The 26,076-nt window shown below is 46.6% G+C and overlaps 1 protein-coding gene across 1 annotated transcript; it reads right to left on the bottom strand.

Annotated features, from left to right (window-relative positions):
• Positions 1 to 21,843: 21,843 nt before the first annotated feature.
• Positions 21,844 to 24,051, bottom strand: LOC149122192 (elongin-A-like). Its single transcript, XM_089313653.1, has one exon. It carries the CDS (start codon positions 24,049 to 24,051, stop codon positions 21,844 to 21,846), a length of 2,208 nt encoding a protein of 735 aa, XP_089169779.1.
• Between the last annotated feature and the right edge of the window lie 2,025 nt (positions 24,052 to 26,076).

The following is a 26,076-nucleotide window of genomic DNA, read 5'->3' as shown; positions in this document are numbered from 1 at the left end:
AAACAGGGTTTTTTTCCCATTTATTTATTTATTTGTTACTTGTCCAGCAGTGGTCATGTTTCATCTTTTTTAATGATTTATTTATTAATTTGTTTTTTAACTTTTATTTAACAAATATAAATTTCCAAAGTACAGCTTATGGATTACAATGGCTTCCCCCCCATAAATTCCCTCCCACCTGCAACCCTCCCATCTCTTGCTCCCTCTCCCCTTCCATTCACATCAAGATTCATTTTTAATTCTCTTTATATACAGAAGATCAATTTAGTATAAATTAAATAAAGATTTCAACAGTTTGCACCCACACAGAAATACAAAGTGTAAAATATTGTTTGAGTACTAGTTATAGCATTAATTCACATTCTACAGCACATTAAGGACAGAGTTCTTACATGAGGAGTAAGTGCACAGTAACTCCTGTTGTTGACTTAACAAATTGACACTCTTGTTTGTGGCATCAGTAATCACCCTAGGCTCTTGTCATGAGTTGCCAAGGCTATGGAAGCCTTTTGAGTTTGCTGACTCCAATCTTATTTAGACAAGATCATAGTCAAAGTGGAAGTTCTCTCCTCCCTTCAGAGAAAGGTACCTCCTTCTTTGATGGGATCTCACTCACAGAAATATTTCATTTAGGTTTTTTTTTATTTATTTTTTAAAAATTAATTTATTTCAAAGAGTTACAGAGAGAGGCAGAGAGAGAGATTCTTCTACCCTTGATTCACTCCCCAAATGGCCACAACATCCAGGGCTGGGCCAAGCTGAAGTCAGGAGCCAGGATCTTCTTCCAGGTCTCCCACTTGGGTGCACCTTCTGCTGCTTTCCCAGGCCATTATCAGGGAGCTGGATTGGAAATGAAGCAGCCAGGACTGGAACTGGTGTCCATATGGGATGAGGCTTATCCTGCTGTGCCACAGCACTGGCCCCTTCTAGTATTTATTCATTTTTTTCTCAATTGTTGGTCATCTACTTCGTGAGAAGATGTTGAGGAAAACATCCTCTTTGTAGTAATTAGAAGAAATCTTCATTCTTCATTAAAAGCAATGATAGTTGGGGGGCTGGCACTGTGGCCTAGTAGGTTAAGCCTCCACCTGCAGTGCCAGCATCCAATATGGGCAATGGTTCAAGTCCCGGCTGCTCCACTTCTGATCCAGCTCTCTGCAATGGCCTGGGAAAGCAGCAGAAGGTAGCCCAAGTGCTTGGGCCCCTGTACCTGTGTGGGAGACCAGGAAAAAGCTCCTGGCTCCTGGCTTCAGACGAGCCCAGCTCCAGCCATTGCAGCCATTTGGGGAGTGAACCAGCAGATGAAGATCTCTCTCTCTCTCTCACCCTGTCTGTAACTCTGCCTCTCAAATAAATATATAAATCTTAATAATCCTTTCCCAATAATACAGTGTTTTATTCCCATTGCGCAAGTTGATGTGGAATTAGTGATGCTGATTAGTTAATTATAATTGATGATTATAAAATGCTGATTTTTAACAAAGCAGATTCACCATTAAAAATAACTCCTGAATTTTTAACATTAATTAATTTGGAAGAGAAAGGGGGAGGAATTTCCCATCTGCTGTCACACTCCCCAAATACCTGCAACAGCCAGGCCTGGGATAGGCTGAAGCAGGAACCAAGAACTCCACCCAGGTCTCCCACAGGGTGGCAGGGACCTAAGTACTCAGACCACTACCTGCTGCCTCCAAGGTATGCATTAGCAGGAAGCTGGAACTGGGAGCCGAGTCAGAGCATGAACCCAGGGACTTCAGTATGGGTTGTGGGAGTCCCGAGCAGTGGCTTAGCCAGAGTCAAACCCTGCCAGTAACTCCTGGCTTAAGAAAAGGGCATTTTACATGAAGCCAGGAGCTCCCCACCTGAAGTGCCTTCATCCATCCGAGCAACATTGCTTGAACACCTGTTTTATTTTATGGAAAGGGAGAATGTAAGACTTATGATCTGTGATTGTTGGCTTCTGGAACTGGCTATCTGTTGGGACAGAGGGTGAGAAATGATCACAGATAACTATGAGGAGATGCCTGGTGGGTGGGATGGACAGTAAGTAAGGCAAGGGCAGGCATTTGGCTCCATCGTTCAGATGTGCACATCTCACATTCCAGTGCTTGCTTCTGAGTGGCCACTCCAGTTCTGATCCAGTTTCCTTCTAATGTGCAGCCTGGGAGGCAGTGGGCAATGGCCCATGTACTTGTGTCCCTGCCACCATCTAGATTGGATTCCAGGCTCTTGGCTTCAGCCTGGCCTGACCCTAGCTGTTCAATGATAAGAGGACAGAATTACATCATGGGACGTGCATGGTAAAAAACCAGGCTGGCTCTAAAATTTTCTTGAACCACAATAAACCTCTCTAAATTTACAATTTCCACGAGTGTTTGGAAGGAGACTTGTAGAGAGAGGAGACACGATTTCTGATGACTGATATGAAAAGAGACAAAGACAAGGCCTCTATGGGGTACTTGCTGTGGGCCTGTGGAAGTGGCTTGATTTTGACAGGCAACATAGATGTTCCCTAAAAAGAAATGGCCCTAGTGGAAAGAATGAGGATGGCGACAGCAGATTCGGGGAATGGCAAGAGACTGATTTGTCCCAAGTGGGACTGTGTAGATAGGGGTCTGCTGAGGCAGGGCTCACTGTGGAAGACAAAGGAACCTCCCATGTGTTAGTCATAGGCGCCACCTTGTCTGCCCCCAAGTGGCCCTGCCCACTTACTCCATGCTGCTGATGGATGGACTGCAATGACTTTGCTCGCAAAACTGAAGTGTGCTTTCTTCTCACTACCCTGAGATAGTCAGCATGATTTATTGTAAATATTGAAGGAATAAAGTTGAGTTACATTTTCTTTCCAAAATGTTGTAAAATTTGGAGCAGTCTCTGTCCCAGGGACCACAGGGTCTAAAGGGAAAGACTGGCCAGGGGCTTAGGAAGGTAGCTGAAGGCTGACGCACTCAGGTGCAAGGCCTTGAAACCCTTGAAGCTCGTGTAAGCTGTGCCGGTGGCCAGGGAGTGCTGCACCTTTCATCCAGCAGTGGGCACCAGTGCAGTAGGCCAAGCTCTGAGGTCCCAGAGCTTTCTCTGTGTTTCACATCTTGTATCACACGCTCTGGGTGTTCTGGCCTCTGGAGTGATAGAAGGTACCAAATAATCAGAGGAAAGGCAACCTGAGAACAGAATAACTGGGTTTAAGATCAAAGTTCTGGAGCTAGGGGCATCTTCTCTGGGTGCCATAGGTTAATTTTTTTATATACATATATTGACATAAAGAGTGATTCCTGGGCACATTCCATTTGTCCCCTGTTTCCTCCCTTGTATGTTTCTATTATTATTGATGTCATTAAAAGGGCATTCATCAGGCCTGGCTGGCAGAGCTGCACTTATTCTGCCCCCACGAGCAGTGAGCAGTTTTCAGGTGAATCTCTTGCTGAAGGGCATTAGCTTATCAATAATGAAATGTACAGTGAGGGCTGGGCTCCCAGCTCCACTTTCTGGGCTGCTTCTCAAAAACAAATCACTCTGCATGGGATGGTGATGACCAGAAGGCACCCCTACAGAGGAACCCTGCCTTCCCAGGAAGGGGAGCGGGGCCAAGGAACTGCCGGGGAGACAGCGCGGAGCTGCTCCAGCCCTGCTGTTTCCATGAGTCCTGTTCACTCCCATCCTGGGCTCCAGGCTTGGGATCCAGTCTTGCCTTGTCTTTGATGTTTACAAGATCAATATTCCTGCATCCAGCCCTAGCTTTCCTGTCCCTGTCTTAATTTATTTATTTTTTTACAGGTAGAGTTAGACCATGAGAGAGAGAGAGAGACAGAGACACAGAGAGAGGTCTTCCTTTTTCCATTGGTTCACCACCCCAAAGTGGCTGCTACAGCCAGTGCATTGTGGCCGGCAAGCTGTGCTGATCAGAAGCCAGGAGCCAGGTGCTTCCTCCTGGTCTCCCATGCAGGTGCAGGGCCCAAGGACCTGGGCCATTCTCCACTGCACTCCCAGGCCACAGCAGAGAGATGGACTGGGACAGAATCCAGCACCCCAACCAGGACTAGAACCTGGGGTGCCGGCGCTGCAGGCAGAGGATTAGCCTAGTGAGCCATGGCACTGGCCCCCTGCCTTTAATTACTTAAGCAGGAAGCTTGCCTTACTCACTTCTGTGCACTGGAGGGTTAACAGTAACGATACCCATAGTAGCAGTTGGCAAACACCGATGAACTGAACTGAATTCCTAAAAGGTGAGAGTAAAGGTTTCATGTGTTTATTGAAAGAGCTCCCTCTCCCCTCTCCTTTTCTTCTCCCCTCCATTTCTAATTCTCCTCCCACTATCTCTGAAGATTGCCTAGTCAGTGCTCAATGCATGCTCACACACCATGCTGACTCTGAGTTCCTGGAGCTGTGTGTTCTAGAACCTTCTTACCAGCTCCCTGCTGAGCTGCCTGTCTTCTGCACCAGGCCTGAGGAGACCCTGGGATCTCATCTCTCTGTCCTGGAGATTTCTTTCTCCCTCGCTGGAAAACCCTGTGTCTTGGGTCCCACAGAGCCTTTTGTTTGTTGTGCTCTCCTGTTGGACAAAGTTCTCCTCTGGGAATCATGTTTCCTCAAAAATTTGAAGAGACTGCTCTGTTTGAAGATCTTACATCATTGTTGAGAATCCTTAGCCTTGCTGTGTTGTATATCACCTGCTTTCTTCCTTTCTGGAAGGATACAATTCTTCCTTCCTTCTCAGAGTTCTGGAATTTCACTGTGATGTGGCATGCGAGTCCACTCTGCAGTCCCTGGGCTGATGTGAGCATGGTGCCTGCTGCACGACTCAAGTCTCACATTTGAGTTCAGATCCTGCACCACCATTCACTGTTTTTGGATCTCAGGAATGAATTGAACCCCCTCTGTGCCTCAGTTTCCTGATTTTCAAAAATTAATAATAGTAGTTGTCTCATAGGGTTGTTCTGAGTTAAATGAAATGTTTGAAATAGGGGCTGGTGTTCTGGCATAGTGGGTTAAGCTGCCGTCTGTGGCACCAGAATCCCATATGGGTGCCAGTTTGAGTCCTGGCTGCTCCACCTCTAATCCGGCTCCCTGCTAATGCGTCTGGGAAAGCAGAAAAACATAGCCCAAATTCTTGGGCCCCTGCACCCACCTGGGAGACCCTGAGGAAGCTCCTGGCTCTGGAGCAGCCCATCTCCAGTCATTGTGGCCATTTGGGGAGTGAATCAATGGATGGAAGCTCTCTTTCACTGTCTCTCCTTCTCTCTTTGTTAACTCTGCCTTTCAAATAAACAAATTAACTCTTTAAAAAATGCTTGTTAGAGTTCTGCCGGCCACTTAGTAAGTGATACTTAAGAATTAGTTTTTAGTAATATTTCAAATGCAGAAAATTTTTTCCTATAATTCTGGAAAGCTCCCTTGAATTATTTCATTAATTTCATTCTGTTTCCCTGTTTTTTTCTTTTGGAGCTCCTATTGTTTGTATGTTGGTTCTCCCGGAATCATGTTATCAGTTTTAAAAAACCTTTTTCTCCTTTCCTTATTTTTTAGAAATCTTATTTAAGGAATACAAACTTCATGCATTTCATAAGTACAACTTTAGGAATATAGTGATTCTTCCAACTACACCCACCCTCCCACCCATACCCCCATGCCTCCTCCTCGCTCTCCCATTCCCAGTCCCATTCTCCACTAAGACCCATTTTTAATTAACTTTATACACAGAAGATCAACTCCACACTAAGTAAAGACTGCACCAATTTGAACACACAAAAAAACTGCTCCTCAACAGTCAAGACAAGGGCTTTTCAAAGTTATTGCATCTCCAAATTAATTTCACTTTTTTTTAGAAACTTAATTAACTATTAAGAAGCACTGAAAAAAAATACATCCTTTTCAAGCACTTAGCCATAACTATAACTTGTGAGACATAAGAATATGCTCCACTTAATACATTAAAAGAGAGTAAGTCCTTGAGAAAGAGTTTTATCATTAATTAAGGATGCAACCTAAGAAAACAAGCAATGAAGTTCGACACTTTGGTATAACTAAAACTTATGAGACAAGACTATGCTTCACAATACACTAACACGAAAAATCTTCAAGAACAAGTCTTTTTTTATTTTTTTATTTGACAGGTAGAGTTACAGACAGTGAGAGAGAGACAGAGAGAAAGGTATTCCTTCCATTGGTTCATTTCCCAAATGGCTGCCATGGCTGGTGCTGTGCCAATCTGAAGCCAGGAGCCATGTGCTTCTACCTGGTCTCCCATGTGGGTGCAGGGGCCCAAGCACTTGGGCCATCCTCCACTGCCCTCCCGGGCCACAGCAGAAAGCTGGACTGGAAGAGGAGCAACTGGGACAAGAACCCAGTGCCCATATGGGATGTTGGTGCTGCAGTCAGAGGATTAACCAAGTGAGCCACAGCACCAGCCCCTGAGAACAAGTTTTACTGTTAACTCTCAGAATACAATTTATTGAGGACAGAGGTCCTGCATGGGGAATTAGTGTTCAGAGACTCCTGCTGTCAATTTAACAATTAACACTCTTATGTATGATGTCAATGATCAGGCAGGGCTCTTGACATAAGTTGCCAAAATTATGGAAGCCTTTTGAGTCCATAAACTCCGTCAGTATTTAGACAGGGCCACAAGCAAAGTGGAAGTTCTCTCCTCCCTTCACAGAAAAGATGTACTGTTTCTTATCCTGTTCTCTGGGAGAGTTCCCATTTTATCTTTTGAACTTTTCGTTGTGTTTTTAATTTCTTTGCTCATTTTTTTCTCAAGTCCTTGTAGTCTGTTTTTTTGTGAATGTTCTTTTTAAATGGCATCTTGTGTTCTTATTGTGTGGATGTAGTATTTTCCCTTATCTCTCTGGGAATACTCATCTTCAAGTGTCTTTTCACTGCAGAATTTTGTTCCCATCAAGATTTTTGCTTCCCTTTGCTTGTTTCAGGCTCTGTCTTCATCGTTCCACACTTGTAGGCTTCCTTGGCTGCCTGCTCAGGTTTACGAGAGGCATACTACAAACCTCACAGGAAGCTCCGTGTGTGTGTGGGGGGGACAGTTTGTCGACGGTGGGCTCCACATGTGCAGACCCCTGTGTTGGGCAACCCCCAGCAGCAATGTCTTCAGCTCTGTCTTTGGTGGGTCTGGTCTTCACCTGGAGGGCAAGAGGACACTGCTGGTTTTCTAGGGACAGAGAATGGTTGTCTCACCATTTGATAAAGTAGACCTTGCATGTCATCATGCCATTTGCAACATGCCTGCTGTTTCCAGATCAGAGCCCCTTCATTTTGCCCTCTGCCATAGCATGGGAGATGCAGTGCCCTGGCCCCTAGAGATGGGGGAGAATTGTGTTGTTTCTTTTTTTTTTTTTAAAGATTTTTAAATTATTATTTGAAAGGCAGAGTTACAGAGAAAGGAGGAGAGACACACATGGAAGTCTTCCACCCATTGGTTCACTCCCCAAATGGCTGCAACAGCTGGTGCTGGGCAGGCCAAAGCCAGGAGCCAGGAGCTTCTTCCAGGTCTGTTGCATGGATGCAGGGGCCCAAGGATTTAGGCCATCTTCTGCTGCTTTCCCAGGCACATTAGCAGAGAGCTGGATTGGAAGTGGAGTGGCTGGGTCTTGAACCAGTGCCCATATGGGATGCTGATATCACAGGCAGAAGCATAACCTGCTGTGCCACAAGGCTATCCCCAATCTGTGACTTCCTCTACCCGCTTCAGCCTCTCCTTATCTTCAACCCGGCTTCACCCTCACCTATAGAGAGATGAAATTCCACAACTCCAAGTCTTGGGAGTTCTGCAATTCAAATCATAATTTCTTTACTGTTGACTTAAAAAGCAGCTTCTTGGTTCTACTGTGTCAATTTTTATTCATCAATGTGCTGTCTAGCTTTTAAACTTCTGTTGTTTTCAATTCTCCTTTTCCTCTTTTTGCTTTTATAGGTTCATGTCATTAAAAAAAGCACCCATTAGTGTCATTGTAGAAGGGTTCCCCCCACTTTTGTTTTTTATAAAGCAAGAGTTGTTGGGATTACATTAGCCCCAAAAGTCCAAGAAGGGCAGAGGAATGATGATCTGTCTTTAGAGCTACTTCCTACTGACATGGGGCAATGACATACTCTCTGTTGGCGTGGGGCGATGTCTCAAGCCACGATCTCCTGGGTGGGGAGCTGAGTATATCCCGGTAGCAGCATTTGGTTGACCACCTGGTTGCTGAAGACCTTGGTTCTTTCCATTATCACCTCCTGTAAACACTTAAACAGACATTGTAGTATAAAATGGTGAGAATAGCAACCAATGATCCTAAGAGTGGCATTAGCCAAGTAATGAGAGGATTTCATAGAGGAGAGGAAATGAGGAGGGTCTCTGGAACCTTGTGAAGACTGTTTGATGGACATGGTTTATTTTTTTTAACTTTTATTTAATGAATATAAATTTCCAAAGTACAGCTTATGGATTACAATGGCTTCCCCCCCATAATGTCCCTCCCACCCACAACCTTCCTCTTTCCCGTTCCCTCTCCTCTTCCATTCACATCAAGATTCATTTTCAATTCTCTTTATATACAGAAGATCAGTTTAGTATATATTAAGTAAAGATTTCAACAGTTTGCACCCCCATAGAAACACAAAGTGAAAAATACTGTTTCAGTACTAGTTATAGCATTAAATCACAATGTACAGCACATTAAGGACAGAGATCCTACATGAGGAGTAAGTGCACAGTGATTCCTGTTGTTGACTTAACAAATTGACACTCTTGTTTATGGCATCAGTAATCACCCTAGGCTCTTGTTATGAGTTGCCAAGGCTATGGAAGCCTTTTGAGCTCACTGACTCTGATCATATTTAGACAAGGTCACAGTCAGAGTGGAAGTTCTCTCCTCCCTTCAGAGAAAGGTACCTCCTTCTTTGATGACTTGCTCTTTCCCCTGGGATCTCACTCGCGGAGATCTTTCACTTAGGTCATTTTTTTTTTTTGCCAGAGTGTCTTGGCTTTCCATGCCTGAAATACTCTCATGGGCTTTTCAGCCAGATCCGCATGCCTTAAGGGCTGATTCTGAGGCCAGAGTGCTGTTTAGGACATCTGCCATTCTATGAGTCTGCTGTGTATCTCGCTTCCCATGTTGGATCGTTCTCTCCCTTTTTTATTCTATCAGCTAGTATTTGCAGACACTATTCTTGTTTATGTGATCCCTTTGGCTCTTAGTCCTATCATTATGATCAATTGTGAACAGAAATTGATCACTGGGACTAGTGAGATGGCATCGGAACATGCCACCTTGATGGGATTGAATTGTAATTCCCTGGTATGTTTCTAGATGGACATGGTTTAAAGCTGATCCCAACCAAGACTGGGAGAAAGGTCAATCATCTTTCACGAGTAGAGGGTTTTGTCTGTGAAGAAAATCCTGAACAATCATACAACATTAAGTGGGGCAGAGGACCATCAATACACACAGGTCAGCAGTAGAGCCATTGATGTTAGAGGCTATGATTATAAAGGAATGAGGCCCCAAGTGGGCTAGACAGGGTCTAGAACAAAGGACGGGGTCATTATTGGAGAACCTAAGAAAGCTGCTGTCTAAACACAAGTTCTCCATTTGAGAGGCAAATAGAAACTGACAGAAGGGGGCTGGTGCTGTGGCACAGCAGGTTAATGCCTTTCTCTGAAATGCTGGCATCCCATATGGGCACTGATTTGAGTCCTGGCTGCTCCACTTCCAATCCAGCTCTCTGCTATGGCCTGGGAAAGCAGTAAAAGATGGCCCAAGTCCTTGGGCCCCTGCAACCATGTGGGAGACCTGGAAGAACCTCCTGGCTTCTGGGTTTTGGATCAGCATGGTTGAGGCCAATTGGGGAGTGAACCAGTGGATGGAAGCTCTCTTTCTCTCTCTCTCTTCTTCTCCTCTCTGTGTAACTCTGACTTTCAAATAAATAACTAAATCTTAAAAAAAAAGAAACTGACAGAAGGAGCCTGATAAGAATCACGTGGGCTTTAAGGCCTTGTCAACTACGAGCCCCAGACCTATTTATCTCTTCACATGGAGTACATCCTAAGGGAGGTGTGAACCTCCTTGGGGAAGGCACCCTGTTGACTTCCATTACCTAGCTGGCCTGAGAGAAGAGCTGGCCAGGTAAAGGCAGGTGGCATCTCTAACAGGAAATTTACAGCTCTGCCTGCAACATTGTTGACTCTATGTGGTCACCCTCTCTTGCAGCATGGTTACTTTGTGAGCTGGGCTGAGTGAAGGGCTCTTCAGCTTGGAGCCAGCAAGATCTGTGGCTCTGACCTGGGCATCCTTCGACTCCAGGACAGTTCCATTTCTGGTAACCCAACTCTTGGGTGGCAGAGCTGCCACAGCTCTTCATAAGCTGACTTCTGCTGAAGCCCTGGCTTTTGTGGGAGGGTTTTGGGAGTAAGCAGAGTTGACTGTTCATCCCCAAACTCTAAATGATGAAGTGTCTTTCATTTCATCCTTATAAACACAAGTATCGGAACATCTCCTGGATATGAAAGGCAAGGTTTCCTTGTTAGTTCTGTGCAGGGGGTGATTTTCCAAATATTGAACAACTGAGATGGCATCTACTGGTGACTCCGTCTCAGTACTGTGTGTGAGCAAGGGGAAGCCACTTGAAGCAAAGATGAGCCCATGTGGACTTGAGAACTACAGAAAGTGCTGCTGTGGAATGCACTTTGTTTCTTGTTCTTGACCTTGTGCCTTGAATATAAATCATGGCCTTGAGAGGAGTCATAGTTGTGCACAGAGAGAGATGGCTGAACCTTGGGTGTGAGATGCATCTCAACAAGGTGAGAGTGGTAAAGAACAAAGTAAATGCAAAAAATAAGGTAACTGTTTTTGTGGTTTGGCATCTCTGGATGATGGATTTGTAACCAAAAGAGGAATAGTAGGTGAAGAAAAGACAGTCTTTGAAGAAATCTACTCACTTGGAATTAGGACTCAGATATGTTTCCTGGAAGTATGTTTCCACCTTTTCAATTTCAACATAAATGTGGCCAATATGAGGCTAACTGAGTGGACACCTCGGATGTTCTCAGTCTCCGTGAGAACTGCATCAACCCACAGGTGTCTCCTAATTTCTAGAAAATCAAACAATGCTTCCCTCCCCCTCTGAGAGCTTGAAATTTGAACACTTAAAGAGCTCAAAGGAGCACACTCAAAATGACCCACTGATGATAGGTATGGTAATTCAGAGGTAGTTAACTGCCCTGGTGATGAAGGCAGTAAGAAAGCTCCGATGTTTGGTTGTGAGTTGTGTTTTTCTCCATGTATTTCCTCCCTCCCTCCCTCTATTTTTTTTTCTTCCAATAATATGATGTCATCATCCTATGTGCTTAACATGGACGTAGAGTGACAGTTAAGTGCACGAGTCTTCCTGCCATGCTAAATGCTTCTTCCAGTATAGTGGCTGCTTCTGCAGTGTGTGTGCTGCCCCACCCAGCTGTTTGGTTTGTGGATGTGACTGCAGGGAGCTGGACTGTGCCATGTTGCACCACCTGGAGAAGAGGATTCTGGTTGATCTCCCTAGCCTAGAGGCCAGGCATGCCATGATCCACCACTGGCTGCCCCCTGTGAGCAAGAACAGAGCCTTGGAGCTATGCACAGAGCTGGGGTACAGTGTGCTGGGCCAGGCAAGCTGCCCTGTGGGGAGGTGTGTGCAAGCCCAGGGTTCTGACAGCACTTTCAGGGGCTGCTTCCTTGAGACACGTAGAAACCCAAGTCCTCCAGCAATGCAGTGAACCTCTTCTTCATGGAAGAGTGCTTGCCTGGTCACTCAGAAACATTCCAGCAAACACTTGAGCTAATGGAAACAGTGTGGAGTTTGGTTCAGAGAACAAATGGCCACATCCCAGCCCTGACACTTACTGGCTGTGTGACCTCAGGGAAGTCACTCTCAGAACCTCAGCTTCTCCGTGTGTAAAATGGGTAATGATGAGGCACAAAGATCACTGTGATCATCAAGTCAGTCTTTTACAAACACAAACACCCTAGGGAGCTCCTCCTCTGCTCTTTCGGCCTTAGGTTCCTCAAAGAAAGGCATGGCCATATGTACAACAGAGCTACCCATACAGTCTGATCATCCTTGGAGCTGGGCACCAGTGTCTTACGAGTTGGATGGTGGTAGGGAGCTGCTTGTCATCCAGCTGTTTAGGTGCCCTGGATATGTTAGCAGGATCACTTCCTTAAGCACTGTTTGTGAACCTTTGTAGTGTTCATGGGTGACAGGCACAGGATCTAAGCCTGCATGCTGATCCTGGGTCCTGCCTACAAGGATGTGAGAGCCTCTGGCATCCTGCATGCTGAGCGGTGGCTGGGCTGTGGCTGTTTCAGGAGACTGAGGGCTACTTGGGCTCTGACATCAAGCTGGTGTGCAGGGAGGCAGCCATGAGGCCCATGTAGAAGATCTTCAATGCCCTGGAAAATCACCAGTCAGGTATGGTTGGGAGCACTGTGTGGGTGCTTAGGGAGAGAAACCCAAATACAAAACCGACTCTTACCAGCAGGTAGAGCCTGGTGCCTGTGTTTGCTGGACCTTTGGACTTGCAACAGGTTCTTTGGTCAAATCACCCCTCCCACACACACTGCACTCCTTCCTCACTTGGCCCACAAATGAGACCCTTTTTGGGGATCAGCCTTTTATTTATCTGGCACACTCTGATGAGCTGGATCCATTTGAAGCACTATATAAAAATTAAATAATACTGTGATAACCATACAGTGGTCACATTTTTTGTCTGGGCTTCAGATGCTAACTCAGTTGCACATTAAATTTTTTACAGCTCCCTTCAGTCTTGCCTCCTGCTGTGTTAACCATTGTGCATTGTCTTGAGAGACAGTCTATGAGCATTCCGGGAGCACCGGTCACCGGGAGGTTGATTGCTGTGCTTTTCTCTAGAGAACAACAACTTAGCTGGGATCCAGCTGGACACAGTGACCACTGCTGGCTTTCTGGATGTCCTAGTGCACACCAAGCTTTTTCAAAGAACCTAACTCAAAGATACTCAGCCTGGCAGAGAGAAATTGAGTCTGTTTAAAATCACATCACCCCTGACCTGGCCTCAATTCCTCTGGAAGAGTGGATTCATTTGGGCCATGTCTTGTTTTGGAAATCGGAGATATTTTCATTAATTTTTTATGCTGTCAACAAAATACTTAAGTTTCAGTTTTATGTACACTTGCCCTCAGGCACACAGTGGAGATTTCTCACCATTGGGCCCCATAAAGTTTTGATGAAGTTTCCTGGAGTGTTCCTTACTTGCGATCTGGTGATCTTCATTTTGAGGGAAGAGTTCTTGGGAACAGTTCTTTACTTTTGCAGTACATCCTCATATGTGACAGATACCCAGCAAGACTCTCCCCAGTGGCCAAACGTTGCCAGACCAACTCTGAGTTCCCACCTAGCTTGTGGTCCCAGTGCTTTAAGGGATGGGGACCCAGGGATCAGTCATAAGCAAATCTTCACTCACCTATGTTTTCAGCTCTGCCCCTCCCCTTAGCCCACTGCCTCAGCCATTGTCCCCAGACCAGCATTCCATGGCTCCATCTTCCCTGAGAATACTGGGAAATTGCCATGCTGTGGCTGGTGCTGGTCATCGGCTGCTCAGGGGAGAAAGTGTTGCTAGGACGCCAGCCATCTGTTGACCGACTTCTAGTGAACTCCTATTTGGTCAACCCTGCCTCACATGCCTACCTGCTGCCTCCAAGCCTTGAGTCTATTGGAAAAAAAACTACTGATTTTTCACTTTATTGGAAAGAGAGAGACAGAGAAAGAACTTCTATCTGCTGGTTCACTGAAGCCAGGAGCCAGGAATTACCCAATTATTTGAGTTATCACCTGTTGCCTCTTGGGGTACACAGTAGCAAGAGGCTGGAATCAGAAGCAATGCCAGGATGCAGATAAGGGATGCAGTGGCCCCAAGGGGCATCTCAACTCTGGCACCAAGTGCTTGCCCCTGCCCCAGAGTCTTCACTTGTTCTACAGGAACAAACTGCCAGGATGAAGCTCTTGGCTTTGGCTTGGCTCAGTATCAACCATTGTGGGCATTTGCCATAGCCATTGTGGCCATCCGGGGAGTGAACCAGAGGATAGAAGATCTCTGTCTCTGTCTCTCTCTCTCTCTTCCTGTCTCTCCCTTTCTCTCTGCAACTCTGCCTTTCAGAAAATAAAATAAATCTTAAAAAAAAAAAAAAGAAATCCTGTTTCCTAGATCCCATGTTTTCCTCCTTCTTACCTGGGATGCATCCATATTGTAGTGAAACACACCAGCCAATCATTTCTTGAGAAAAGGTACATGGCCGGTAAAGTTTTTGAAACAGGGTATATATGCAGCTTTATTCTCCTTTCACCTTGATTGATAGCTTAGCCAAGATTAATATTCTAGAGTGGAATTGATTTCCTTTCAAGTGAGAATACGTTGCTCCATTACCTTTTAGCTTCCCATAACTGTGAGAAATATGATTCTATTCTTTCTCTGAAAGCTTTTAAAATCATCTCTTTAACATTCTTAGATTCTGAATTTCTATGAAACTATGGCTTGTTGAGAATCCTTTTCCATTACTGGTATGGTGTTATGGGACATTTACATTAGGGAAGTCATGCCCTCAATTCTGGAAAAGAGTCTTGTCTTGCATTATTTCTGTAGACAATTCTCTCTCTCTCTGAAGTCCTTTTCATTGAATATTTGACTTCAAAAATGAGCTTCTGGTTGTGTGTATGTGTGTTTTACATATCTCAACTTTCTCTTAGTTTACTTGTCAAGAGATCATCTCAACTTTTTATGCCATTCTATTTATTGAGTTTTTTTTTTAAAGATCTATTTATTTGTTTCAAAGAGTTACACAGAGAGAGGAAAGGGAGAGAGGTCTTCCATCAATGGTTTACTCCATAGATGGCTGCAATGGCTGGAGCTGTGCCGATTTGAAGCCAGGAGCCAGGAGCTTCTACCAGGTCTCCCATGTAGGTGCAGGGGCCCAAGGACTTGGGCCATCTTCTACTGATTTCCCAGGCCATAGCAGTGAGCTGGATCAGAAGTGGAGTAGCTGGGTCTAAAACCTGCACCCATATGAGAATATGAGATGTTGGCACTTCAGGCCAGGGTGTTAACCCACTGCACCACACCACCGGCCCCTGAATTTTTTTTTAAAGGTAGAGTTGCAGAGAGAGAGAGGGCACTTCCATCTGCTGGTTCACTCCCCAAATGGCCACAATAGCCAGGGCTGGGCTGGGCCAAAGCCTGAAGCCAGGAGCTTCATCCAGGTCTCCCACGTGGGTGCAGGAGTCCAAGCACTTGAGCCATCCTCCACTGCTTCCCCAGGTACATTAGCAGGGAGTGGAGCATCCAGGACTGAAGCTGGTGCCCATATGGGATGCTGTGGTTGCAGGCAGCAGCTCAATCCTTCATGCCACAACACTGGCTCCATATTTATTGATTTTTTAATTTCTGTTGTGATATTTTTATTTCCAGGTGCTTTCTTATTCATTGTCTGAGTGTGTGTTCTGTTCCCGTTCTTGCAAGAAGCCATGGTTCCTTTTGTTTTGCAGAGGAGGCTTCCTCCCTCCCTCCTTTCCTTCTTCTTCCCTCCCTTCTTCCTTTTCTTTCCTTCTATTATTCTCTTATTTTTAGACTTCTTTCATTCTCAGCCTTTTGTCTATTATCCCCCAAGTTCCTCTTTGCATTTTTTGCCTTGTGACTTTGTTTTTCATGTGGGAGATTCTCCTCAAAAATAAGTGATCTTTGGCTGTTTGTTTTTAGGAATGAGGCACTTGAAAGTGACTTATAATCGTGTTTAATAAAGGGGGGTTTCTCTGTACATCTGTAGGTCTTTTCTCTGTCTTCCACATGCCCTAGGAGAGATCCTCTACATTCTATTTTAGGGGACAAGAGCAGAGTAAGTTTGGTTGCAGTGTTGTTGGAGCTGAGCTGGGCAAGACAGCTGTGAAGCTGAACAGGTGGAATGGGCACTGGGATGCGGGGCTTTGGCTCCTTGTTCAGTGTATTTGATGACTTCCACTTACTCCTTCCTAAAGGTAGTCCTGCCTTCCTCAATTTCAAAGTCTCTCTGCCTGAGTTTCCTCTGAGAGTCAGCTCCCAGTCTTCTGGCTGGGGTTGGGGAGCAGGGGATTGGCACATGATTGGATTTGGGGAGGAAGTCTGTCAGGCTGTGTCCATCTTGTCCCTCAGGTCTTCTTGCTGCCCTTGGTGGTGCCTGGTGACTCCTGAGGACCCTAGTGCTCTCCTTTCCTACAAGTTTCTAGGGTTCTGTTATTGATATCTGTTTGCTTCTTGTTGGCTTCTTCCTCTGTAGCTGTTAGTTTTCATCATTTTTTATTTTATTTACTTTTGGCTTCTTCCTTTGGTTTCCTAAGTCAGCTGCCTTTTATCTGTTAAGCTTTCCATCTGTCAATTTTATTGGCATTATCTGTCCATCATCATCTCCCCTTCTGGATTCTTTATCCTTGACAGGCTGTAGATTTTTCTTATTTTTGCAATCCTATTAATACGGTTTGGGGAGGGAGCAGAGACCAATGGCTGGCCTCTGGAACACTTTTTGTTTATTTATGTTTTGTGTGCCTACTGGATACAATGACTCATACCAGTTGCAGGTATGGGGGTAGTTTCAGAAAAGTGAAAACTAAAATACAGACGATATATGATTCATACCTAAAAGTTAACTTTATTTTTTTGTTGATTTTGAGTTAGACATTCATCATACGTATGTTTATATGTTTAAATTTAGTTTTAAATATGGATGTTTCTTTGGATATGATAACTGAACCTGAGGGTGAGTGTTAGATGCTTTTTATTCATATCCTGGTTTTCATTTGATTAGCAGTTAGGTAAATAAGCATTTATTCATTGACTCATATTAAACAATATTTAGTCCCCCAATCTATAAAACATGGTGCCAGTATATTGAGATATCTGTTAGTAGAAGCACTGACCCTGTTGATTATTCTTAGGAAATCCCTCATCTCTCTCACTCTCTCTCTCTTTTTAAAATTTATTTATTTATTTGAAAAAGCAGAGTTACAGAGAGGAGGGAGATCATACATCTGATGATTTACTCCCCAAGTGGCCACAACAACCAGGGCTGAACCAGGCTGAAGCCAGGAGCCAGGAGCTTCTTCCAGGCCTCCCACATGGGTGGCAGGGTCCCGAGTCCCAGGGCCATCGTCCACTGCTTTCCCAGATGCATTAGAAAGTAGCTGGATTGGAAGTGGAGCAGCTGGGACTGGAACCAGCTCCCATGTGGGATGCAGGCACTGCAGAAGGTAGCTTTACTCCCTGCACCACACGCTGGGTCCCCCTCTTCTCTTCTTTGCAGGATACTACAGTCCCCTGGCTTTTTTTACTTTTCTTCCTGGTCTCCTTGATGAGCTTTTCTTTCCCTAAAACTTAAATTCTTGCCAGTTTTTTAGGCTCTAAGTTTGTCTTCTTTGCCAGCCCCCTTACCAATGTGATAAAGAGTCCCTTCTTAGAGCAGTGAGTAAACATCACCACACCACCCTTTATTCCAGGAGATTGTAATTGAATATTTACTTGCTGGTTCTTCCCCCACACCAGAGCGGACTGCAACCTAGCTCCTGACTGATAAATTGATCATGTTTTTACTGTGCACACTAAACACGTGAAATTCTGACCTAGTAGTTTAGAGGAATGATACTAATTGTGATTGTTAATTTTACGGCTCAACTCAACTGGGCCAAGGATGCCCAGAAATTTGATTAACACAATTGTCTGTGAGATTGTCTGTGAGAGTGCTTCTGGGTGAGATCAGCATTTAAATCAATAGACTCACAAAAGCAGATGGGCAGATGGCCCTTCCTACACGGCGAGCCTGAATAGAACCAAACGGATGAGCCTCCTACAAGTAAGAGTGAATTCTCCTGTCTTATTGCCTTTGAGCCGGAACTTGGATTACCCTCTGCCTTTGAACTCCATCTGAAATACTGACTTTTCCCAAGTCTTGAGCCTGTTAGCCTTAGAACACCACCTGCCCCGTCGGCTCTCCTGACTCAACACTTCAGACTCCCCAGTGACTGAGTCTGCAGTTCACCTTCTTCATGATTTCATGAGTGAATTCCTTATAATAAATCTCTCTCCACATGTGAGGAAGGTCTTGAGAAAGTTCATAGTAATGCATATGATGAAAAAATGATACTTGGATTCCAAAGTGTTCTTTGCATCAAAATACACTTTTCATGTCATTTTCTATTAACATTTCTGAGGTACCCTTGTGTAAATCCACATACATACATATATATACACAACTATGTATGTACAAGTATGTATGGGTGTATATGAGTACAGTTAGCGCTCTGGGTTTAAGTTCCAAATGCTCAGATTCAACCAACCTTAGGTTAAAAATATGTTTGGGAAAAAAAGTATCTGCTAAACATGTACAGACTTTTTTCCTTGTCATCATTCCCTAAACAATACATTATAACAACTGTTTATGTAGCACTTACATTATATTAGTTGTTATAATTAATCTGGAGATGATTTAAACTATACAGAACATGTGAGTAGCTTATATGCAAATACTACTCCATTTTCTATGAGAGACTTGAGCATCCAAGGATTTTGGTACCCATAGGGGTTTCTGGAACCAATCTGCCACAGACACTGAGGTATGATACACACACACACACACACACACTCTCTCTCTCTCTCTCTCTCTTTCTCTTCAGATGTTTTTATGTATTTTATGTTTTGCCTTTCTGGAGAATCCCAATAAACAAAGCTTGTGTCACAAGCTCCAGGGAAATAATTGATGCCGATGGTGAATTTTTACTTATTCTACTTATAATTTAGTGTTTTATTAAAGTGATACTATCTAACCTGTTTATCTCTGCTGTTTCCTTTTTTTAACCTGAATGCCAGAATCTTCTAAAATGCCCTAAAGCTAAGCAAGCTATGAGGAGCAATGGCCTCAGTGGTTTTTTTTTTTTTTAAGATTTATTTATTTATTTGAAAGGCAGAGTTACACACAGAGAGAAGCAGAGGCAGAGAGACAGAGACAGAGACAGAGTCTTTCATCCACTGGTTCACTCCCCAATTGGCCATAATGGCTGGAGCTGCACTGATCCAAAGCCAGGAGCCAGGAACTTCTTCCTGGTTTCCTATGCAGGTACAGGGGCCCAAGGACTTAGGCCATCTTCTACTGCTTTCCCAGGCCATAGCAGAGAGCTGGATCAGAAGTGGAGCAGCTGGGACTCAAACTGGTGCCCATATGGGATGCCAGCACTGCAGGCAGTGGCTTTACCCACTATGCCACAGTGCCGGCCCTGGCCTCGGTGTTTTAATTTGATCACACAATCAAAACCAAATAATATTTAGTATCAATGCATAGGGGTGTTTTTTAGAAAGCCTTACTTTATCCACACCTTCATGTGTACACACAAAATCATCATAAAACAAAGTCACTTTCATTTATTCTCCAAGTCATCATATGGACTTCAGAAAAGTTGCTACTCTGTCCAGGTGATCATTTTATATTAAATGATACCTAGTGTAAGGGTTAGCCAAATAATGAGGTGGTTGACTAGTTTTTAAAATGAGCATAGTTTAATGCCTTAGCTTTTATTAATTGTGTGGGCCCCTAAAAAAAAACAGAGCAATTGAAAATTTAATTACATCAGTGTTTTTCTTCAAAGAACTGAAGCTTATTAAACTTTAAATATTAAAAGCATTTAAGCATCTATTAAAATACCTATAGCTATAAACAATGTGCAGGTCTAAATACTAATTAAACAAACTCTAAATCACCATAAAGCGAAGCTGAATTTTAAGTAACTATTATGTTTTAATGCTCAGCTCTTACACAAGGAAGATTAACCATTTCACTACTGACCACTGCTGCAGCCTTATGCCTCTCTTTTAAAAAGCTGTGGCTGTTTGTTGAACCACATTCTTCCCCAACCTGGAAGAATGAAGACAGGGAAGAGAGAGAGATTGATTAGTAAACTGGAACACTATGCTAATGCCACATTGGTACTCATAGAGACCCCTCCTCATACTGCTCCACTCCCCATCCTTACTCAGCCATTCTATTCCCCACCTCCCACGCCTCAATCCATGCCAGTAACTGGGATTTATTACAATATCCTTACTGCATTTCTTTTCTAAAAAATAAATTTTGTTAGTTCTTCATTTAAATAGCAAAATTGTATATCTTATCACCCTGATACATTTGTAACCATCCTTTTTCAGGGTGGTTTAGGTTTGAACTGGTGCATATTTGGAATGCCAGAAAATAAGGTAGCAGCTTTACACAAGGTACCAAAGGCTGGCCCCAGATGCAGTCTCTTACTTGAAAATTTCAGTGGATAAATATAAAAAGTGCGTAAGTCATTGCATATGATGACATGAATGAATAGAAGAAATCCCCCAGACACTATCTAGCTTGAAATACAAAGAAAAGACTGCCAGCTCCCCTAAGAGTTTGAGGTGATGGGAACCCACCCTGAAACTGAACAACCCAGGCCCCCATGGAATGACACCCTTAGATAGAAGCCAAGGAATTGGGGCCTCTGTGGAAGGGCATGTGTGCCATCCCCAGGATCAGCACCTGAGGCCAGAAGTCAGCCCCATGCCATGTGTCCTCTGCCCCGACCTATCGTGGGAGACAGTAGGCCACGGATGCATTCTTGAGGGAAGGGATGGCCCTTCTCTTCTCTCTGATAACCCAAACGTTACACAGCACCTTTTCCAGAAAACAGTCTAATCCAGGTCTTGCCAAGCTTGGCATCTGATGAGAAAGTGCTAAGAAACAGGAGCAGGTGACCAACCACTCTGGGACAGCAGAAATCCATCATTCCAGAAATGACCAAGAAGATGAGATTAGGAGACAAGACCTTGAAAAGAGGTAAGCCTAAACATGCTTCAGGAGTTCCAGGAGAACAGATGCACAAAGAGAAGAGAAACAGAAGGGGTCATCATAAGATAGAACCAGAAAAATGGAACTTGGACTGTAGAGAGATACAGTATACTTTTTCTTTTCTTCCTGCCTTCGTGCCTTCTGCCTTCCTCCTCCCTACCTCCTCCTTTCCTCCTCCCTTTCTTCATTCTTTTCTTTCTCTCTCTTCCTTCCTTCCTTCCTTCCTTCCTTCCTTCCGTCCTTCCTTCCTTCCTTTTTTCAGATTGTTACTTATTTGTCTGGAAGTCCGAGTTGAGGTAGGCGGAGACCCAGCAGTCTTCCTTCTGCTCGGTCACTCCCCCGTTGGCTGCAGTGGCTAGCACTGGAGCAGGCTGAAGCCTGGAGCTGGGCGCTTCCTCCAGATGTGCCATGTGGCTGCAGGGACCCAAACACTTGGGCCATCCTCTGCAGCTTTTTCCAGGTCATTAGCAGGGATCCACATTGAAAGTGGAGCAGCCAGGACTCGAAAGAGCAGCATTGTTTCCAAGAAGGAGAAGGACAAATCTACTCTCAGGAGAAATCACACACACAGAGACAGTGAGACACACAGAAACACACACAGAGAAACACACACAGAGGTCCAGGTTGAGTGCTTTATGTCTTTATTAGTCCATGAATACACAATCCAGGAATACACATTCACTCCAACCATTTCATACTGTACAAAGGAACCAGTTACTAACTCGAGGACAGTTGATCCTAATCACCTCGTGGAATCTAAGGCATGCCACCCTGTGAATCCGAGTGTCCCCCAGGCAGGATCCCAGGAGAGGCTTTGAACTGGCAGGATTCAGAGCCCACCCACCGTTCCCCCAGAGCGACTGACTGACTGGTTTCTCTTTGGAGTTCTCTGGCCCCACGCACACTGCCTTGACTTCCCCCACTCGCCGCCCCTCTGTGTCCGCGGCGAGTCCTGGGTTCACCTGCGGGAGAGTGTCTTCTTGTAGTCTCGCATTGCTTTAGCCATGAGAGGGGCAATTTTCTTGGGCGCCTGCTTTCTGGTGCTGCCCCCAGGCGCCCAGGTAGCAAGTCTTGTGTTTGGGCCCAGCTGGGCTGGCCTGTCCGCTGGAGGGGGAGAGAGGCTGCTGTCGCTGTGCTGGGTGCTGCGGGGAGCCCGGTCGCTTCCTGCGGGGCCCGGGGCACGCGGGGCACTCGCTCCTCCTGTTGGCAGCGCGTCCTGCCTCCCGGGATCATCCCCAGCAGGCCCGGGCATCCCGTGGAAACGGATCATCTTGGTCTGCCTGCCTTTGGGCTTGCTGGCGTGTGTAGCTCGGATGACGGCCGTGAGCTCTTGCAGGTGCCGCTCTCGGGCGCTCTGAAGGCGCAGGTACATCTGCCGCCACGACTCCTGCTCTGCCGGTTTCTCACCCTTAAAGTCTCGGTGACAGTGCCTTTTCCATAAGGGATCTGTTTCTTCAGGGAGTTCGGGGTTGTCTCTCTCTGCACGCTGTAGCTCTTCAGGCGTGTGCTGCTCCAGCAGAGGTCCCAGGTGGCTGTGAGGGACTCCTCTCCCAGCAGAGGGGGACGCCATGGGTTCCAGTTCCGGGATGCGCATTTGGCTCTCCGTCATCCCTCGGATTGAGTGCCTGGCACCGGCATAGACTTGCATCTTCGGATGGACTCTGCGACCCGCACATCCAGCGTCTTCCTCCTGCTGGGCTGCAGAGGGCGCTTTTCTCCTGGGTGGGCAGAAAGCCATCCGGTGAGAGGGACCGTCCCTGGCCTGGGTGCTGGGTGCGGCGGCAGGGGCCGAGTCTTCCAGCTTGGCCGCATGGGCCCCAGCCGGCTGCAGCTTCCCTTGCTGGCTGTGGGTCACCTCGGGGCCTTTCTGAACCCAGTCCACTCCTGGACCGTGGCTTGTGGGCTCTGCTGGCTGAGGTCCTTTCCCTCGGAGGGCGGCGGCCCAAGGTCTCCCCGCCTTTCTCTTTTTCTTCTCCAGCTGGTCGTAGGTCAGGTACGCTTCAAAGGACACACTGGGCTGGTGCGGTAGCTCCTCCCCGCCGCCGCTGGGTTGCTCCTCAGCCTGCGGGAGGAGGCCTCCTGACGCGCTCGCCAAAGTAGGAGCTGCCAGTTGGCCATGTGCGGCCTCGACGTGGGTGGAGATGTCTTGCAGCCCGGGCCGCGGGTCTTCTGGCCCGGTTCCGAGCTGGAAGCTCTGGGGGTGTTGCCGGGTCTTTTCTGCCCGGCTTGCCCGCGAGTCTTTGCGCTTGGCCTTGCCGGGCTCATCTGCAGCCAGCTGCGGGAGGGACCAAAGTTGAGTGCGGGGGCGCCCTGAGGCCTGCTCCGCCGGGACCCCCGAGGCTGGGGGGTTCCCCTTGGCTCCGCCTCTGGAGTTTTCCTCCCGGGACACGCCCCTGGATGAGAGCTGGCTGAGGGAGGCAGGGGGCGCCTCCCCTGCCTTGGCCCTCAGCGGGCCGTTCTCCCTGGGGGTCGACTTGAGGGTCTGGCCTTGGCTCAGCGCCGCTTTGCCCTGGGCTTCTTCCCGGTGTTCTTCCGGCAGGGGGCCGGCGCCGTGGTGCTGGGCCCTCGCGGGCCTCTCTGCAAGCTGGCGGAGGCCCGCGGCAGGTGCAGGGTCCTCCTCCTGCCAAGTGGAGGCGTTCGCCGACTCCTGGGACTCCTGGGACTCCTGGGCTGGGCGGGCAGAGCGCGGCAAGGCTGGGCGCGGGCGCGAAGGAGACTCGAGTGTCCGCGGCTGGAGCTCGGAGAACCTCCTGGGCCTTTTGTGTCCGTGGGCAGGCTTGGCGGGCTGGCTGCCGACGGCCGCCCCGGATTCTGGTGCGCCTCTGTCTGCTTGCTCCTCGTCGTCGTCGTCGTCGTCGTCAAGAGCAGCCCACGGCCGCTTTCGCGAGTGGCTGGGTGGCGAGCCTTGCTGGGCCCGCCCAGGGCTTGGCTGCACGCGAGTCAGCTTCTTCCACCGGGCCGCCAGGTCCCTGGCCACGCTGCCCACGATCTCGTGTCTTCGCAAGCCCTTCACGGTCTTCCGCACGCGGGTCTGTGCCAGAAGGTCGGCGGTCATGGGCAGGGCCGAGAGTCTTCTCAGATACTTGCGGAGTTTCCGGGGCTTGGTGCTGGCGGCCAGGCGTGCGTGCAGCCGCCTGACCTCTTGCAGCGGCCATTCTGCCTCCATGGCTGTGGGGACTGGCTCGGGGCAGCGGCTGGCTGGATGCGGGGCGCCGGGGTCTTGCTGAGCGCCGCTGGGCTGGCCTGCTCCTGGGCCCTCGGGTGGCAGGGCCGCGGGTGCAGGTGGTGTGCTGTGCCTGGCGGCTCAAGCGCTCTGGCTGCAGACCCTGACCCTGAATAGCCTTAGGCTCCACCCCCTGCCGGCGCCAGTGGGTCACGCCCTGATTGACGCCGCGGGCAAGCATCTGTCCCTGCGCTGCCCCGCCCACTGCCCGAGGCCCTCACCGCTCCTGATTGATTGATCGACTGGGACCACTGTTAAGACCGAGCCTGCCCAGGGTCCTGCTCCACCAGTTGTGATGCCCCCTTGGAGATGGGCAACGGGGACTCTAGGTGGTCGGGGAAACGCGCGCCAAGTCCCCTCCCCTCCGAGTGAGAGGCTCAGTGACAGGAACCCGCCCCGAAACTCAGCAGCCCAAGCCCCCATGGAGTCGCACCCTTGGATAGAAGCCAAGGAATTGGGGCCTCTGTGGAGGGGCGTGTGTGCCGTGCACCGGATCAGCGCCTGAGGGCAGAAGTCGGCCCCGTGGCCGGGCGTCCGGCTGTCCGCCACCCCGCCCCATCGTGGGAGACAGCGGGCCACGGATCCATTCTTCTTGAGGAATGGGATGGCCCTTCTCTTCTCTCAGATGACCTGAACGTTAGCCCTAAAGCCTGAGCCAGACCCCATCATTCTCCTGCTCCTGTTTGAAAGGGGGTTTAGCCCTCTGCTTTCAACTAGGAGGATGCCATGGGCACCATATCGGCTCCTCTAGCACCCCTCAATGTGGAGTTATTTTGCAACTGGTTCATAGTGTTAAGCATGAGCTTTGGTAACACAGAGATTACAATTCCTTATGCTTTTTCAGTGTTTTAATAACAGGTCCTGTAAGTGTGTTGTGTTTATTGGGCTGTACAGGCTGCTCTGAAATTCGAAATATATCTAGCTAATTCTATTTCTTATTTAAAACAAACGCCCCTTTGCATCTAGTACTTGTTTTATGTTCCTGAGCATGGTTGACACATTTTGACCCCTTTTTTATATGATAAATATTCTTCCTGGATATGTAGTTATTGTTTTTGATAGTTCTAGTGTTTTTTCAGGTTGTGCAGCATTTGAAATTGAAGAATTTCGTGGTAGAATCCATAGAGAATCAGCTAACAAACAAAATAACAAATTAAAAAATTAGAACCTATGGGTATATATGTATATTTTCAAGGTTTTAACTGAATATTAGATGCAGGGACTGCAAAATAGAACTATAATAAAAACTTTTGAAAGAAGAGATGTGTCCTTTTTAACTGTTTGTTTTTGAGTTGGAAAGCTTAATGCAAAATTCAGATCTTATTACAGAAATTGAAATGAGTGCATGCAAATTAATCTCCATTGCACCCGTAAAAAGGAAATTAAAAGCACTAATGTTGCATGTGGTGTATATAAAGTGACATTTCCTAAGCATCTTCTGGGCCTAAAACTGGGAATGATATTCAATGCTTCCTTTTCCTCAGGCTATAGTATCATAGGATTCAATTTTGAATCTGATAATGCAGGCATTCTTGTGACACAATAGCCCACCAAGGAAATGAAGGAAGAAGAAAACAGCCCGACTATTGAAACAGGCAAATGAGACCCCTCAGTTAGATGTTCACTTGTGAGCCTCCTTTCTTTGGTAGACAGAAATTAATTGAGCATCTAATTGTGTCCATTATACAGGCATGGCATTTCTTCCAGTTGAAAATGACCATTTGTGCGTGGCTCATTCGTAGTTTTTCAAGTCAGAAGATCATCTTCAATGCTAATTTGAATGACATGGGTAGAAAGATGTTGTATATCTGGCAAACTTCACTCCTTTAATTAACAAGTTTTTAAGACCACATTCTGTGTTTCAGATATCCGAAGCCCATCTCACATATTTTACACTTATGTGTTTGAGTAGTGGCTCTTTATCTCTATCTCTTCTCTACACTCACTAAATTCTACATTTCCACCAAA

Source organism: Oryctolagus cuniculus, chromosome 15 (assembly GCF_051225735.1).
Source record: "Oryctolagus cuniculus isolate XC-2025 breed Fujian yellow rabbit chromosome 15, ASM5122573v1, whole genome shotgun sequence".
Taxonomy (NCBI): Eukaryota; Metazoa; Chordata; class Mammalia; order Lagomorpha; family Leporidae; genus Oryctolagus; species Oryctolagus cuniculus.
Note: the sequence above shows the minus strand (reverse complement) of the source record. Positions and strands in the feature narration are given on the sequence as shown.